The following is a 16,352-nucleotide window of genomic DNA, read 5'->3' on the forward strand; positions in this document are numbered from 1 at the left end:
TGGACATAGTACTACTGGAAGATCTAGCAATACCTCTCCTGGGCATATACCCAGAAGATGCTCCAACTTATAATAAGGACACATGCTCCACTATGTTCATAGCAGCTTTCTTTATTATAGTCAGATGTCCCTCAACAGAGGAATGGATACAGAAAATGTGGTGGTACATTTACACAATGGAGTGTTACTCAGGAATTAAAAACAATGAATTCATGAAATTCTTAGGCAAATGGATGTACCTGGAGGATATCATCCTGAGTGAGGTAACCCAATCACAAAAGAACACACATGATATTCACTCAGTGACAAGTGGGTATTAGCCCAGAGACTTAGAATATTCAAGAAACAATTTGCAAAACACATGAAACTCAAGAAGAAGGAAGACCAAGGTGTGGACATTTCGTTCTTTCTTAGAATGGGGAACAAAATACCCATGGAAGGAGTTACAGAGACAAAGTTTGGATCTGAGACAGAAGAAAGGACCATCCAGAGACTGGCCCACCCAGGGATCCATCCCAGAAACAACCACCAAACCCAGACATATGCCAGCAAGATTTTGCTGACAGGACCCTGATATAGCTGTCTCTTGTGAGGCTATGCCAGTGCCTGGCAAATACAGAAGTGGATGCTCACAGTCAGCTATTGGATGGAACACAGGACCCCCAATGAAGGAGCTAGAGAAAGTACCCAAGGAGCTAAAGGGATCTGCAACCCTATAGGTGGAACAACAATATGAACTAACCAGTACCCCCATAGCTTGTGTCTCTAGTTGCACATGTAGCATAGGATGGCCTAGTCAGCCATCAATGGGAGGAGAGGCCCTTGGTCTTGTGAAGATTATATGTCCCTGTACAGGGGAATGCCAGGGCAAGGAAGCAGGAGTGGGTGGGTTAGGGAGCAGGGCAGGGGGAGGGTATAGGGGACTTTCATCATAGCATTTGAAACGTAAATGAAGAAAATATCTAATAAAAATATTTCGTTGTGTTTTATGTAAACATAAAAAACATTTTGTCTATATTTCATTAAAAAATTATATTCGAGAGCAATATACTGAAACTTCTGAGACACAGTGAAAGTGGCACTAAGAGGAGAGTTCATAGTACTAAGTGCTTGCATCAAAACACAAACAAACTAGACAGATTTCATACTAGCAACTTAACATACTTGAAAGCTCTAGAACAAAAAGAAAAATGCATACCCAAATAGTAGACAGCCGGAAAATGCTTAAACTGAGTGCTGAATAAAATAGAAGCATAGAGAACAATAAAAGAATCAATAAAACAGAGTTGGTTCTGTGAGAAAATCAACAATATAGACTATAGACAAACCTATATTCTAACTAACTAAAAGACAGAGACAAAATATCCAAATTAATAAAATCACAAACAAAAAGTGGGACACAACAACAGATTCTGAGGTAATAAATCTAAATAATCATTAAGTTATACTTTTAAAACTTCTACTTCACAAAACTAAAAAATCCAAAAGAAATAGTTTTCTCAATAGATACCACTTATCAAAGTTAAGTCAAGTTCAGATAAACAATATAAATAGACCCACAGCCCCAAAGGAAATAAAAGCATCATTAAAAGTCTCCCAATAAATAATAATAATAATAATAAAAGCCCAGGGCCAGGTGGTTTTACAAAAGAATCCCACCAGACTTTCAATGACGACCTAATATCAATACTCCTCAAATTATTCCATAAAATAAAGACAGAGGAGCAATGCCAAATTCAATTTATGAAGCAACAGTCACTCTGATACCCAATCCACACAAAGATTCAACAAAGAAAGAGAATTACAGTCCAATTTCCCTCATGAGCATAGATGTAAAAATAATTTCAATAAAAGTAGCAAACCGAACTCAAGAACACATCAAAAAAATCATCCACCATGACCAAGTAGGCTTCATCCCAGAGATTCAGGGATGGTTCAACATACAAAATCAATCAATGTAATCTACCATACAAACAAACTGAAAGGAAAAAGAACCACATGATTATCTCATTAGATACTGAAAAAGCATTTGACAAAATCCAATACCCCTTTATGATAAAAGTCCTGGAAAGATTATGGATACAAGACAAATACCTAAATATAATAAAGGCGATATACAGCAAGCTGATAGCCAATATCAAATTAAATGGAGAAAAACTTAAAGATATTCCACTAAAATCAAGGACAAGACAAGGCTGTTCACTCTCTCCATATCTACTCAAAATGTGCTTCAAGGTCTAGCCAGAGTCATAAGAAAACTGAAAGAGATCAAGGAGATACAAATTGGTCAGGCAGTGGTGGCCCACGCCTTGAATCCCAGCACTTGGGAGGCAGGGACAGGCAGATTTCTGAGTTTGAGGCCAGCCTGGTCTACAGAGTGAGTTCCAGGATAGCCAGGGCTATACAGAGAAACCCTGTCTTGGGAAAATAAATAAAATAAATAAATAAATAAAAATTTTAAAAGGATATACAAATTGGAAAGGAAGAAGTCAAAATATCGCTATTTGTAGATGTATGGCAATTAATATAATATATTAAGTGATCCCAAAAATTCTACCAGGGAACTCTTACAGCAGATAAGTGGATGGATACAAGAATAACTCAAAATATAAAATAAAATAAAATAAAATAAAATAAAATAAAATAAAATAAAATAAAATAAAATAATAAAAATAAATAGACAAAAAACAAAAGGGTAGTCCTCCTATACACAAACAACAAATGGGCTGAGAAAGAAATCAGGGAAACAATACCCTTCATAATAGCCACAAATAAAACAAAATATGTTGGGGTAACTCTAACCAAGAAAGTGAAAGTCTTGTATGACAAAAAACTTCAAGGATTTGAAGGAAGAAATTAGAAAAGACATCAGAAGATGGAAAGATCTCCTATGCTCAAAGATCAGTAGAATTAACATAGTAAAAATAGCTGTCCTACCAAAAGCAATCTACAGGTTCGATGCAATTCCCATCAAAATTTCAAAAAAAAATTCTTCACAGACCTTGAAAGGACAATACTCAATTTTATATGGGAAAAAAATCAGGATAACTAAAATATCCTGAACAATAATAGAATTTCCTGAGATATTACCAGTCCAGATTTCAGGCTGTACTACAACTATAGTAATAAAAACTCACATGGTATTGGCATAAAAACAAACATGCTGATCAATGGAATAGGATCAAAGATCCACACATAAATCCATACACCTATAGGCACCTGAATTTTTTACAAAGGAGACAAAAATACATAATGGGAAAAAAAGAAAGTATCTTCAACAAACAGTACTGGACTAACTGGATATCTGCATGTACAAAAATACTAATAGATCCAGATTTGTCACCCTGCCCAACACTCAAGACCAAGTAGATTAAAGACTTCAACATAAAACCAGAGACACTGAATCTGCTTTGGAACTCTTCCTCCAAATGGGTTACCTCACTCAGCCTTAATGTAAGGGTCTGTACCTGGTTTTATTTGATCTTGCTGTGACATGTTTGGTTACTGTCCTTGGGAGACCTGTCCTTTTCTGCTGGGAGCGAGGGGAGGGGTGTGGAATGATTCTAGGAAGAGTGGAGAGTAGAGAGTGGGAACTGGGAAGAGTGGAGAGAGGGGAAGCTATCATGTATTGTATGAGAGAAAAATAAATAAAAATGTTAAATTAAGAATCACATTCAAATAACAAAATCCTACTGCCAAAATAGAATTGCAAAGTCCTAAAGCACTTGTTTGGTTTAAGATAACTACCTGGCTGTCTGGCTGAAAACAGCAGCACACATCTGCAGTCAGTACACAAATGCTGAGACAGGAGAACCACAGACAGGGACCAGGACAGCCTAGGCTATCCAGGAAAAGAGGAGGAGGAAAGGAGGGATGAAAAGGAAAAGAGAATAAATGATTTAATGTGCCCACGGTAAACCATTAATGAAGCATAATTAGTAAACTTATATCTCCAAATAAAAGAATTAACAGATACTTATTAATATGCATTTTTAAAATTTTTAAATGTTAGAAAAAGATCAATAATTAAATTAACAAATACTTTTCTTTCTTAATTTGTCTTCCATTAACAGACTTAGAAGAACTAAGCAACAAGATTGCTTAAATAATTTTTCCTTATTATTTTTGATCTGTTTTTACTTCTTGTAGTACTGAACACTGATGTTAGAGCCTTGCATGTAGTAGTGAGCTATAATCCCAGTTCATTTGCACATTATGTTAGAATCTGTTTAGGGGATAATTAGATTCCAGTTTTCTAGGCAATACTTTACATTTCTCCACTCCTTTCAATTTACAATGAAAATCAATTATGATCCCACTTCCATTGTTATCTTTGAAAAAGCTAGCTCACGTCTATGCACACAAAGAACTAAGTGAACTGTTTACTCATTTACTCATTCAGCAAATACTAAGTACTATCCTGTCCTCAGAGGTGGCTCTTACTAGAAAAGAAAAAATAAATAAAAGAAAAAAATAAAAAACAATAAAATATCTGAAAGTAGTAAACACTACTGAAAAGATAAAGGAGATAGTGAACAGGCAATCAGACCCAAGGCAGTGTCTGAGCTAGAGACTCAAATCTTCCAGCTGGCAGCATGTTTATGTCAGTCACAGGTACAGGGCACAGATGTAGTCAGGAGAAGACACCAAGTCTGAAAAGAGGGCCCTACAAACTAAAAAGCTCTAAAAGATCAGGAAAAGGGAGAAATGTGGCCAGTGATCCTACCTCAGGAAGGTGAGGCAGGACATTGAGCCTGAAACCAGACAGGAATACAAGACATCTTGACAAGAAAAGAAAGAAAGAAAGAAAGAAAGAAAGAAAGAAAGAAAGAAAGAAAGAAAGAAAGAAAGAAAGAAAGAAAGAAAGAAAGAAATTTTAACACACACACACACACAAAAAAAAAAAAAAAAACCTTAAAAATATATACACATGGCCTGTGGCACAGAACAGAAGACAAAGCCAAAGGAAGAACATTTTTCAACAAGGAGTGTCCCACATACAGCTGGCAGATTTGGAAAACAGACCTGACGACCAAGGCACTGTTTACAAGAGGTGCTGGTTGGCTTCCACTGGAAAATCCATGGGGGTGGTCGGAACAAAACTGACCAGGGAGGAAGCAGAACCAGCTAGTAGGGATCTCTCCTGCGCAAGTCTATATAGGACAGAGATGATTGCAGGGAGCAAGGAAGACATACTGTCAGATAATTTTCAAGACAGAAAAACTAACAGCATGCCAGTATGCTGATGGGAATAGTCCACTGGAAGGAGAAATTGCTGATAGAGAAGAAGGGGAAGGAGCAACGGGCAGAGAAAGTAAAGATAGAGAGATGGCCCTAAAAAGAAAAAAGAAAAGGGGAGGGGGAACTAAGGCAGGAATACTTTAACACTGTTACTTTTGAGAATCCCATAAGATACTGTGACATAAACAGTCTGACACAGTTAAGAGCAGAACCGGTAGAAAAGAGGCAGGATCCACAGTCAGACAGCTAGAACAAGACCACAACTGCCTTCCCTGTAGCAGAAGAATAAGATGTAGCATAGATCCTGCCCAGATGCCTCCAGAAAAGCTAATAACAAACAAACCCAACAGACTACAGTTTCACCTATTTCCCTTGCTTTGTACAAGACAGAAAACATCCAAATATCCCAAGTGCTACTTGCTTTATAGATTAACCACTGTCACAGAACCAATTGTTCACATAGAATGTACAAAAATCCATGACTTTCAAAATACCCAACTTAAAACCATTCCCAACTGAAATGTTTTCCAAGAGATGAACAGAGCTCAAACATAGATGCACTAGATTTCTTTGTAATTAATATGTAAGTATGTATAATATATATATATATATGTATTGTGTTTGTGTGTGTGTGTGTGTGTGGATAGATAGATAGATCAAGGAAATATATATAAAATATATGTATACGTAGCTATAAATAAAAACTGCCTTTTTAAAAAAGAATACTACAAGTAAATACACAGATAATAATAGTGCTACATACCAACTTCCAATGTCTTTTATAAATGGTGGATTTTAAAATTAAATATCATACTGGAAAAGATGTATTGATATTTAACCACTGCAATACCTGCTTGGCCCATCCCAGTTCTACCAGCTCTGATACTGCATATGTAAGTGCCAGTGCTGACACTGACAATCTCCTAACAAGACACTTAACATTCCTATAACTGAGATCCTTCAATTACAAAATGTTCAAATCCTATGGCTTCAAGGTCTTCTTATGAAGTACTACATCTGAAAGCTTTACAAAACAACGCATTACAATACGGCTTGACTTAAATGTCTTCAGGCCATCTACCACCACCCCCAAACAGAGCATGATGAACACCTGACAAATTAGGTCTGACATTGAGTAGCATGATCACCGCCTCTCTTTGTGACCTTACCTTCGAATGAGCAGGCCCGCTTTCATTCAGAAGCTTATACTGGGGTTGGATGCTATGGAAACGGGCTAACTCATTTACCAGACACACTGGAGTTTTCTCTTTGGGGTTTGCCATTTTATCGTGGAGAGAAGCTGCAAATAAAAAGGCTGTAAAGTTTTTGTCAAGAATGACTTTTAAAGTGGAAGAAAAACTAGCTTTGACTGTTTAGACTAAAGTTAGATTATATAGGTAAATTATTTTCATAAATTTGTATTAAAATTCTTATATCATGTAATGTCTTCCAGCATGTGCAATAGAAGAATGCAGCAAATCTTGAACAATAAACAAAGATACCTTTTTCTTATCTAAGTTATTCTCTATATACATATAACATCACCACCATACTTAATTATAAAATAGATTTTAATTTATATTATAACATTTCCTTTTCTCTCAACAAACTTTTACTATTATCAGATACATTTCTTAAGTCTTAGTTCTACAAAAGTAAATTGTCTTTTTTACGGTAGGGTCTCATATATCCCTGGATAGCCTCAAACTCAATTATTCTGTAAACAACATGATCAGTGCTGGAACAATAGGTATAGGCACCACATCCAGTCTCATGTAGGGATCGAACCCAGGCTTCCTACATGGCAGGTAAACCCTCTACACCTGAACACTATCCCTAGCCCAATTTTTGTACACCCTTTCAAACAATCAATACTTTTCCTTTTGCTTTGGCATAGAAAAGGTTCCAAACTTAGGGATAACGTCCTAAGGGTAAATATTAATAAGGGTCTGCAAAATAGTTCGGGTAACCCTAAAGCAAATTAAACATTTTCTTCTAATATTTTAGGAATAATTTAAAGGCAACATGTAGAAAAACTAGCAGTCTTTTTCTACTTTTATAGAAAAGTAGGTCTTCAAGTTGTAGGCCAGACTAGGCTACATCACAAGATCCTGTCTCAAGACTACAAAAAAGAGGCAGAAAGAGGAAAATTTAAATGTTTCTATCAGTACCCAGCATTAAAGCTGTTGACATTTACAACTTTTGCTTTGAACATTGTTTTGTAGTTATGAATATTTTCTTTAAAAAGAAGAAAACTGTGCTCCATTTTCATAAAGTACCTTTTGCAAAGATTACCAAGATGAATTTAGAATGTACCCTTATAGAAGTGTGTATATTTATATATGTAGATAGATAGATAGATAGATAGATAGATAGATAGATAGATAGATAGATAGATAAGGAAGTAGTCCTGATATGTCTGGCTTTTAATTCACATTTATAGCATCATAACTTTAGTCTTCTCAGATACTGTCTCCCCAGTATGTTGGGATTTTAACTGACACTGATTTCTGTGTTACCTTTTAATGATTACAGAATGTCCCTGGCACTACTACAGTCGTTTTTTATCCACTCCTATACTGAGACATTTAGGAGCTAAATTCTTCATACTCTTAAGAGCCAAGTGGCTCTCAGAATGACTGTGCCACACAACCTTCCAACGCTTGAAAACATGAAATATAATCATGTATCTTAATTTCACTCACAATTTGATACTTACCTAATGATATCCCACTTGTGTTTGGATTCTCTGCATGCCTAAGTTACTAGTAAAGTTAACCATTTTATGTTATGGCTCACTGTGAAGGATCTCTGCTGGGTTGTATGGATCATTTTGTACATTATTGCTATCAATGTTTTTCTATTAGATTCATGCTTTTTATGTCTTAAGAAATCCTTTCCTAGATCATAAGGCTCATTAACCCTCTGTTGCTCTATAAAATGAAAGTCTGAGTTCTACCCTGCTTCTAGGTTGCATATGCATGCACCTGTAGTCCTGGCTACTAGGAAGACTGACGCAGAAGCATCTCTTATGCTGAGGACTTCAGAACCAGTCTGAGCAACACAGGAAGACCCTGACACAATAAAAAATAATAAATATCAATAGAAAAATGAAAGAGGAAGGAATCTATTTAATTCATAAGACACTGTAAGGTTAAGTTTTAAATGCATGCTATGGTTTACTCCAGCAACTTAGGAACTTCATGTACAAACTTATAGTGCAGCTTACTGTACAAAACAAGACATTCTTTTACATTTGTAAAGCTCTTAACAGGAAAATAATATGGTATAATGCTTTGATCACAAACACTGTGCTTAAGAAATGGTTTCTTAAGAAAGCTACATAAATACTCGGTAAAGCACAAGCAACAAAATGAATCAAAGCAAACAGACTGAGGCAATACAGCTGGTGAGTTCAACATCCTAAGTGTCCTGCAAACTAAAACAAAACTAGTCTTGTTATTATAAAAAAGAGTAAAAATAGATAGAAGTCTTGATAGGTTTAGGAAAACCTACCTATGTTATTCACTATGAATCATGCAAAGAAGCACGTTATAAAATACATCTTCAATTCATCCCAGTATAGGAAATTTGATGATCTGATGCTACAATCAATTTTAGTTCTCATTACTATGACATGAACACGCACAAGAAATAACCAAGCACAAGAAACAGACCAGCTTACTGGATATAATTAAAAAGCAGAAACTGGCTATATAGTAAGACCTTCTCTCAAAATACATAAATAAATAAACCATAATAGATAGATAGATAGATAGATAGATAGATAGATGGATGGATGGATGGATGGATGGATGGATGGATGGATAGATAGATAGATAGATAGATAGATAGATAGATAGATAGAGAAATAAAACAGATGATATGATCCTGTAAATATTTGTGAATAGAATGTACACCGTTCATACCACTGCAGCCACTGGAAATATATTCTATGGAGTTCTACAACCATTATTGTTAGGCTCTAAAGTTTTCTAGACTTTCCTGCCAACTGTAAGTAATTGTGATATATTCTACGCAGTGGATGAATATTCTTTAAATCTGTGTAAATACTTCTGCAAAGGTACTGATGCTGTAAAGCCAAACAGTTTTGTGGAACAGTGATTTCCCCCCCCCCTTTTTTTGGTTTCCTTGCCCCCCCCCTTGGGGGGGGGTTGTTTGTATTTGTAAATTGGTTTAAATACATGGAATTTATTTTAAAAAAAAACAAAAACAAAACAGATGACAGATAGATGAAATCAAATGTAAAAAATAAATAATTAATATGGTAAAATGTTGCCAAATCCAAAATAACATTTTCATTAAATGTGCAATTTTCATTCTAAAATACTATGAGCTCCTTGACTATAGCTGCATATGTATCAAAAGATGGCCTAGTCGGCCATCACTGGAAAGAGAGGCCCATTGGACACACAAACTTTATATGCCCCAGTACAGGGGAACGCCAGGGCCAAAAAATGGGAATGGGTGGGTAGGGAAGTGGGGAGGAGGGTATGGGGGACTTTTGGGAAAGCATTGGAAATGTAATTGAGGAAAATATGTAATAAAAAATATTTTTAAAAATACTATGAGCTCATAGTAGTAATGCAAAAAGCATTTAAAAACATACCTGTTATAATGTGAGTATTTAATACATGGAAATGTCTAGCTATATAATATAAAATATAATATAAAAACATACCTGTTATAATGTGAGCGTTCTAGAGATGGAAATGTCTAGCTGTATAGTCTTGTAATTTATATTTATGCAATCCTTGTTGGAAAATAAAACTTGCTCTAAATCCTCTTCAGGAAGTATCAAGTAGTAAAGTGTTATATAAACCTTTAATTTCATTTATTTGAACTTTTTCTTCATAAAATTAATATGAATCCAATAAAACCATTTACAACAAGTTTGGGTACAAGATCCTGTTTGATAAAGCTTCATAACTAAAATCAAAATGCTTAAAGACGGCAGCTTTGAAAATAATCATAGTTACTGGTTTCTTGCACAACTTTAAACAGTTTGGTTTTTGTTTATGAAAGGGTCTTAGTATGTAGATCAGGCTGGCCTGGAACTTGCTTCTTACCCCAACTGCTACTAAATTTCTAACTCTCCCACTTCAGCCTCCTAGATGCTGAGATTAGATATGAACCACTACCCTGCTCCTGTCCTTGTTATTCAGAAACCTTATTAGTTAATTAGAAACCTCACAGAGCTCGGACTTAAAATAATAGTTTTGAAACTATACCAAAAGTGTGATAAAATAGCTACAAAAGGATCAAACAAAGCAGTCTATTACAAAGTCAAGAATTACACCCTTGCTTTTGGAAGCTATAATTCAGCATTACAACCTGCACAGCAGCCTTGAGTCCCTCTGATTTTAATTCGCAGCAATGGGTAGGGAAAACAGACAGATAAGTTAGACGTAACTTAGCTGTGCACAGATTGCAAAACATATACAATAATAAATAGGTTTACATTTTCAATAAAGATATCATCACTAAACAATGGGGAGGAGACATCTGGGGAGGAGTAAGGAAAGACGGAGAGAGAAGGAACATAAAGATATTAGTGAAAGGGTATTACATATAATATAAAGATGCTAGTGATATATATGATATATGTATATAACATATATATTATAAGGATGTTAGTGTTTTATGTATATATAAGAATGTCAGTATTAGTGTTATATAGTTAACACAAGGATATTAGAGTCAGTGTTTTATAAATATAAAACATAAGAATATTAGTGTTAGTGTGTGTATATGTGTGTGTATATATATGTGTGTGTTTTATATATATGTTATATATATATATATATATATATATATATATATATCATAATGATGTTAGTGTGATGTATATAAATAGGATGCCAGTGTTTGTGTTATATAGATAACATAAGGATGTTACAGTTAGTGTCTTTCATATATATATATATATATATATATATATATATATATATATATAAAGAACATAAGGATGCCAGTGCTAGTGTGATATATATAACACAAGAATGTTAGTGAAAGGGATACAGGGATTCATAATATTATGTTTCTTAAAACTATATATAATATGTATAACATATAAGACTGCCATTGGAGAGACCCACTGCAGCCACTCATACAAATGTGCCTTTGAGAGAGTAATAAAACCTTACTTTCCACAGAGTAAAGTACACTAAAAGATCATTCTCAGTAGATGGTCATACATGAACTATAATACACTATTAACAATGATTATCTATTATTAATAAATATAAATTATTTATAATTACTTATTAAAACTGTTGATAACAGTTTTATGAAATTTTTATGTCTTTTTGCATGCACACATTCTAAATCAAAATGTTCTATCAGGACACACTGATTTTCCTCATACACATATATTCCTTAGTATCCTTTGATACTCATCATGTCTCTGATACTCATTACTATTTGCCCCTTTGGATCACTGGAACATCTTACATTTCTCTCCACTGAAAATCCCCAACTTATAAAATTATACTGACTAAGTTTCTTCTATCTACATAAGAGAATATTCTACCTTAATTAATATGAAATTTGCTTGCATATAACTTGGATACAACTAGAATAAAACTTGAATTAAAATATTTATAAAATACATGTATAAAATATTACAAAAGTAACTATCTCAAACAAAAATATAAATATACTCTGTATTTTTTGATATACTATATTTTCACAAATATCCTAAGCTTTCTGAATCTTGACTATTCAAACTAAAAATATAATGTTTTCAACATATAGGTAATATCTGTCTCCAAAAGAGATGTCTAGTAGGAGACACCAGTATACAATTAACAAGTACTACAAATTACAGTGTAGTGGGCACTGTGACAAGGCTGTTATAGAGTGTCCTGGCACACAGGAGTGTGGAAAAATAGGTTTTAAAGAATTGTAACAATGTTAAAGAAAACAAGATTTCATCAAGGTCAAAAACAAGGAAAAGACAGTTGAAGCTTTTCAACCAGACATAGAAAAGCACATGCAACCACACATCTATAATTCCAGCCCTTAGGAACTTGGGGCTAGAATTAAGAGGTTCATGTCCAGACTTAGCTACACATTGAGACCTGGCTTCCAAAAACGAAAAAGAAAGACAAAGGCTGGAGGTACTTGCACATAGTGTTAACACAGTACATTGAACAAATCAAGTGAATCATGAGAATGAAGGATAAATGGAACCTGGAGAGATGACTTGGTGGTTAACAGCACTGGCTACTCTTCCAGAAGACCAGGGTTCAATTCCCAGCACCCACACAGCTCACAACTGGCTGTAACTTCAGTTGGAAGGGATCCGAGGCCCTCTTCTGGCCTCCACTCGCATTGTACACACGTGCTGCATAGGCAAAATAGCCATACATATAAAATGTTAAAAAGAAATTATTTTCAATTATTCCCTTTACATCCTGCTCACTGCCCTCCTTCCAGTCACCCACTCTCACGATCCTTCTCCTCCCCCTTTCACATTCTCCTCTGGGTGGGTAGGGGGTCCCTCTGGTAGCCCCCCTACCCTGATACTTTAAGCCTTTGTGAGGCTAGGGGCTTCCTTTCCCACTGAGGCAAGACAAGGCAGCTAGTAGAACATATTCCACATACAGCCAACTGCTTTTGGGATAGCGCCCCTCCAGTTGTTCAAGACCCACATGAAGGTCAAGCTGCATATCTGCTACATATGAGCGGGGGAAGCCTAGGTCCAGGTATAGGAGATGTGAAGTAGGAGACTGAACCAGAACCCACTAAAGCACCAGACATTTCCTACGTCAGAACTCCCAGTCAAAGCGAGGCAGTGTACCTACTGCTGTCCCAAAGAGCTGTTTCAGAAAGCACACAGGCCATTCCCATGTCTTTCCCAACTCCCCGCTTCCTGTTTCTCTGCTGTTGGAGGGAACTCATCAGAGTTAGCAAGGAAAAAACTTTCAAAGGCAAAATCAAAAAAAGTTTCAACAATATCAAAGATCAAAGGACTTTGTCTGTCCTCGCTTTTCTTCCTCTTGGGGAAATGAAGCTACCTGTCCAGAGCTAGTAAAGTGGAGTCTTACATTCAAAGTGAACCTTACACTGAAGGCTAGCCACACAGAAGCCACTGTTGGCCTGCTCCGGTTCTGGGCTCCACTACATCTATCCACTAGGAGAAGCAGCAAGTTCACATCTTAAACATAAATTCCAAAATAATTAAAATGCAAAGTATAAAAGCACAAGACTCTTTGACTATATATTTGTTATAATCCTATAACACAGAACACTTTTCTAGATTAAAAACAAAAACAAAAACAGATGTCACTAAGCAAAACCTGACAACTAACAATATAAAAAATGTACTGCTTCAGTACAATAAACAGAAATATAAATCTGTTTTAAAGAAAATAGCAAGGGAGTGAATTACACACTGTATAATGTTTAAACAAAGCTGAGTATATCTATCTACTCAACATTTATCACCTCTTCATGGTTAAAATATTCAAAGCTCCTTACTTCTCGCTCACTGAAATGTATAAGATATCACTGTTGAGATTTTTAAATTAACATGTAAGTACTGGCCAGGGGCATAGAGATATGGGTGTGTGGTGGTGTGAATGAAAACAGCCACCAGAGGCTGATGTTTGGATGCTTAGTCCCCAGTTAGTGGAACTGTCTGAGAAAGATTAGGACGGCGGGCTTACTTGAGTAAGTGTGCCACTGAAGGTGACACGAGGCCCAAACTTACTTTCTCTCCACCACCATCATGCCAGTAAGATATAAGCTCTCAACTATTGCTCCAACACTGTGACTGTTTAGCTCCTTGCTTCCTGGCCATGATGGCTATAGACTAACCCTCTGAAATTATAAGCAAGAACCCAAGTTGCCTTGGTCATGGTGTCTTTTCATAGCAATAGAAAAGTGAGACAGATATTAATAGTATCTAGGGATATAGTGTTGATTAAAATTTCAATTGTACCAACCTCTACGAAGGCAGTAACACATATATGAATACTATGAGAAATTTAGATAAGATACACAGTGATGACCTGAACAACAAGAACCATAAAGAAGCCAAATATGCTATCCATGAATAGGAACAATTTATCAATTTATTATTTTATAAATTTTGCTGATATATCAAGGAAATTTTTTCTAATTTGTCTCATTTTTTTCTTCTAGAAGTATCACATTTATGTTCTCAGTCATTTTAAGTTCTAGTACCATTTGTGGTTCTACTTCCTCTACTCATGACTTTTGCCTATAAATGACTTTATTTCTAAAGGACTTACTCTGTTCCACCAATTTGTCTACTTTTATAGCAATACTCTTTGCACTGAGCTTTATAATGCTTGGCCTCTTAGGTTATTCCTTTCCACTGTTGTCTTGGCTAAGTTATTGAATCCTTATATGAAGTTTTAGTGATTCTGTCCACTTCAACAATGAGGTATGTAAGAAGTGAAATATTATTATCTCAAATCTACAGATTTGGTGGAAATCAAGAAAGTTGTCTTGCAATTCATAAAAATGATATACAGTTAGTGCTCATTATTAACAGAGTGTCACTGACAGATCTGTTCTATGTTCCGCCAAGAGGACTAGTGAACACAGAACCACTGCTTGAAGGGAAGAGAAAAGATTATTGTCCTGCAACCCTGTGGTCGCGTTGTTTGTCAATTCATCAATACAGTCTTTATATGTTTCTGTTCAAAGACTCTCTCCTTAAAATATGTAAACTGGGCTTGTCCCTGAGATCCCTGGAACCCATGTGATAGAAGAACTGACTCCTGATGCCTGCAAGTTTTCCTCTGACCTCCATATATTCAACATGCATGTGTACACCAACACTCACTCACTCTCTAAATAAATAAATAAATAAATAAATAAATAAATAAATAAATGGTTTTAAATATATGTATACTGTTGGCTCATTAACATTAAATCATAGCCAAAAGAGCACTGTAACCCTGCAGAATCAGAGCTTACCTAATACACATTTTTTCCTTAAAGCACATCAGACAGAACCTTTGTTAACTGGGAACACTCACAGCCTTCAATACTGTACCTCAGCACTGTCTTAAGACAAGCACAGAAGTGCAGCCAGTGAGACAATGAAAAGCTATGAGAAAGCCACTTGTTGACAACGCAAAAGATAAAGGAAGGCAGAATGTGTGGGGGCTTGTTCCATCTCAGGTGGGGGTGTGTATAGTAAGGGACTCAGAATTTCCAAAATTCTACAAGTGTGCAAGTGAGCATAAAAGTAACATTGCCTTGGGGTTATAATAATTTTAGTGACTCAGACAATTTCTCAGATATTCAACTCACAATATATTGGTAAAAGGTGGAGATCAAGTCTCTCCATTTACACAGGGGCTCCTTCATTTCTCTCAGCAGGAATTTGTGCTTCTCGGTTTTCTTTGACATATTTTCTTAGGTTTCAATATCACTATAAAAGTATAAGGGGGTAAGTTTGGTTTTATGAATTGATACTTGCTATATAGACTAGAGTGACCTCAAACTTGTACAGATCCTCCTGTCTCTGCCTCACAAGTTCAGGGATCGCGGGTGTGCGCTACCAAATCCAGCTATTTCATATTATTATGATCCTGAAAGCATCCCTTATATTTCATTTTAGAAGCTTTAATAGTGTACTTCAGAAATTATTGGCTTTTTATTGCTCTTATATTCTTCAAGCCAGATATGCTCACTCAGTAGCTTTAGTAGAATGCTATCAGATTTTCTATGCAAACAGTCTGGCCACTTAGGAATAAAGGCAAGTGTGTTCCTTCTTTCCCAGGGTGAGTGCCTTTTCATGCTTACCTGTACTGGTCAGAACCACTATGCAAACAAAATTCTACATAGGACTAGTGAAAATTTGCTTCTCTGTCTTGTTAGTGACCTCTCTCTCTCTCTCTCTCTCTCTCTCTCTCTCTCTCTCTCTCTCTCTCTCTCTCTCTCTCTCTCTCTGATTGTAGAACATGATTTTAATATTTTCAACTGTTAATATTCAACAAACAGAATAATTATTTTAAGATATACTTCATTGTTATTGTCTCCTTTTTCATTTCTGATTTTATTAATCTGGATACTATCTCTGTGCCCTCTGGTTAGTCTGGCTAAGG

The 16,352-nt window shown here is 35.6% G+C and overlaps 1 protein-coding gene across 7 annotated transcripts in view; it reads right to left on the reverse strand.

Annotated features, from left to right (window-relative positions):
- Positions 1-16,352, reverse strand: part of Stau2 (staufen double-stranded RNA binding protein 2) — a 316,808-nt gene that overhangs the window by 267,741 nt on the left and 32,715 nt on the right. Inside the window, exons 1-2 of one of the 7 annotated variants that reach the window (XM_029474170.2) lie at positions 6,411-6,475; positions 1,199-1,236 (exon numbers count right to left, since the gene is read on the reverse strand). The exons of 2 other annotated variants lie outside the window; for them this stretch is intronic. Coding sequence is in view for 3 of the 5 variants with exons in the window: in XM_085835761.1 (XP_085691887.1) it covers positions 6,411-6,524 (114 nt within the window). In the remaining 2 variants the exon portion in view is untranslated. Of the gene's footprint in view, positions 1-1,198; positions 1,237-6,410; positions 6,557-12,456; positions 12,611-16,352 lie in introns of those variants that run through there. 4 more of the 7 variants (XM_085835761.1, XM_085835774.1, XM_029474146.2 and 1 more) reach the window with 4 other exon arrangements.

The sequence above is a fragment of the Mus caroli genome, unplaced genomic scaffold (assembly GCF_978045245.1).
Source record: "Mus caroli unplaced genomic scaffold, Mus_caroli_1 scaffold_1, whole genome shotgun sequence".
Lineage (NCBI taxonomy): Eukaryota > Metazoa > Chordata > Mammalia > Rodentia > Muridae > Mus > Mus caroli.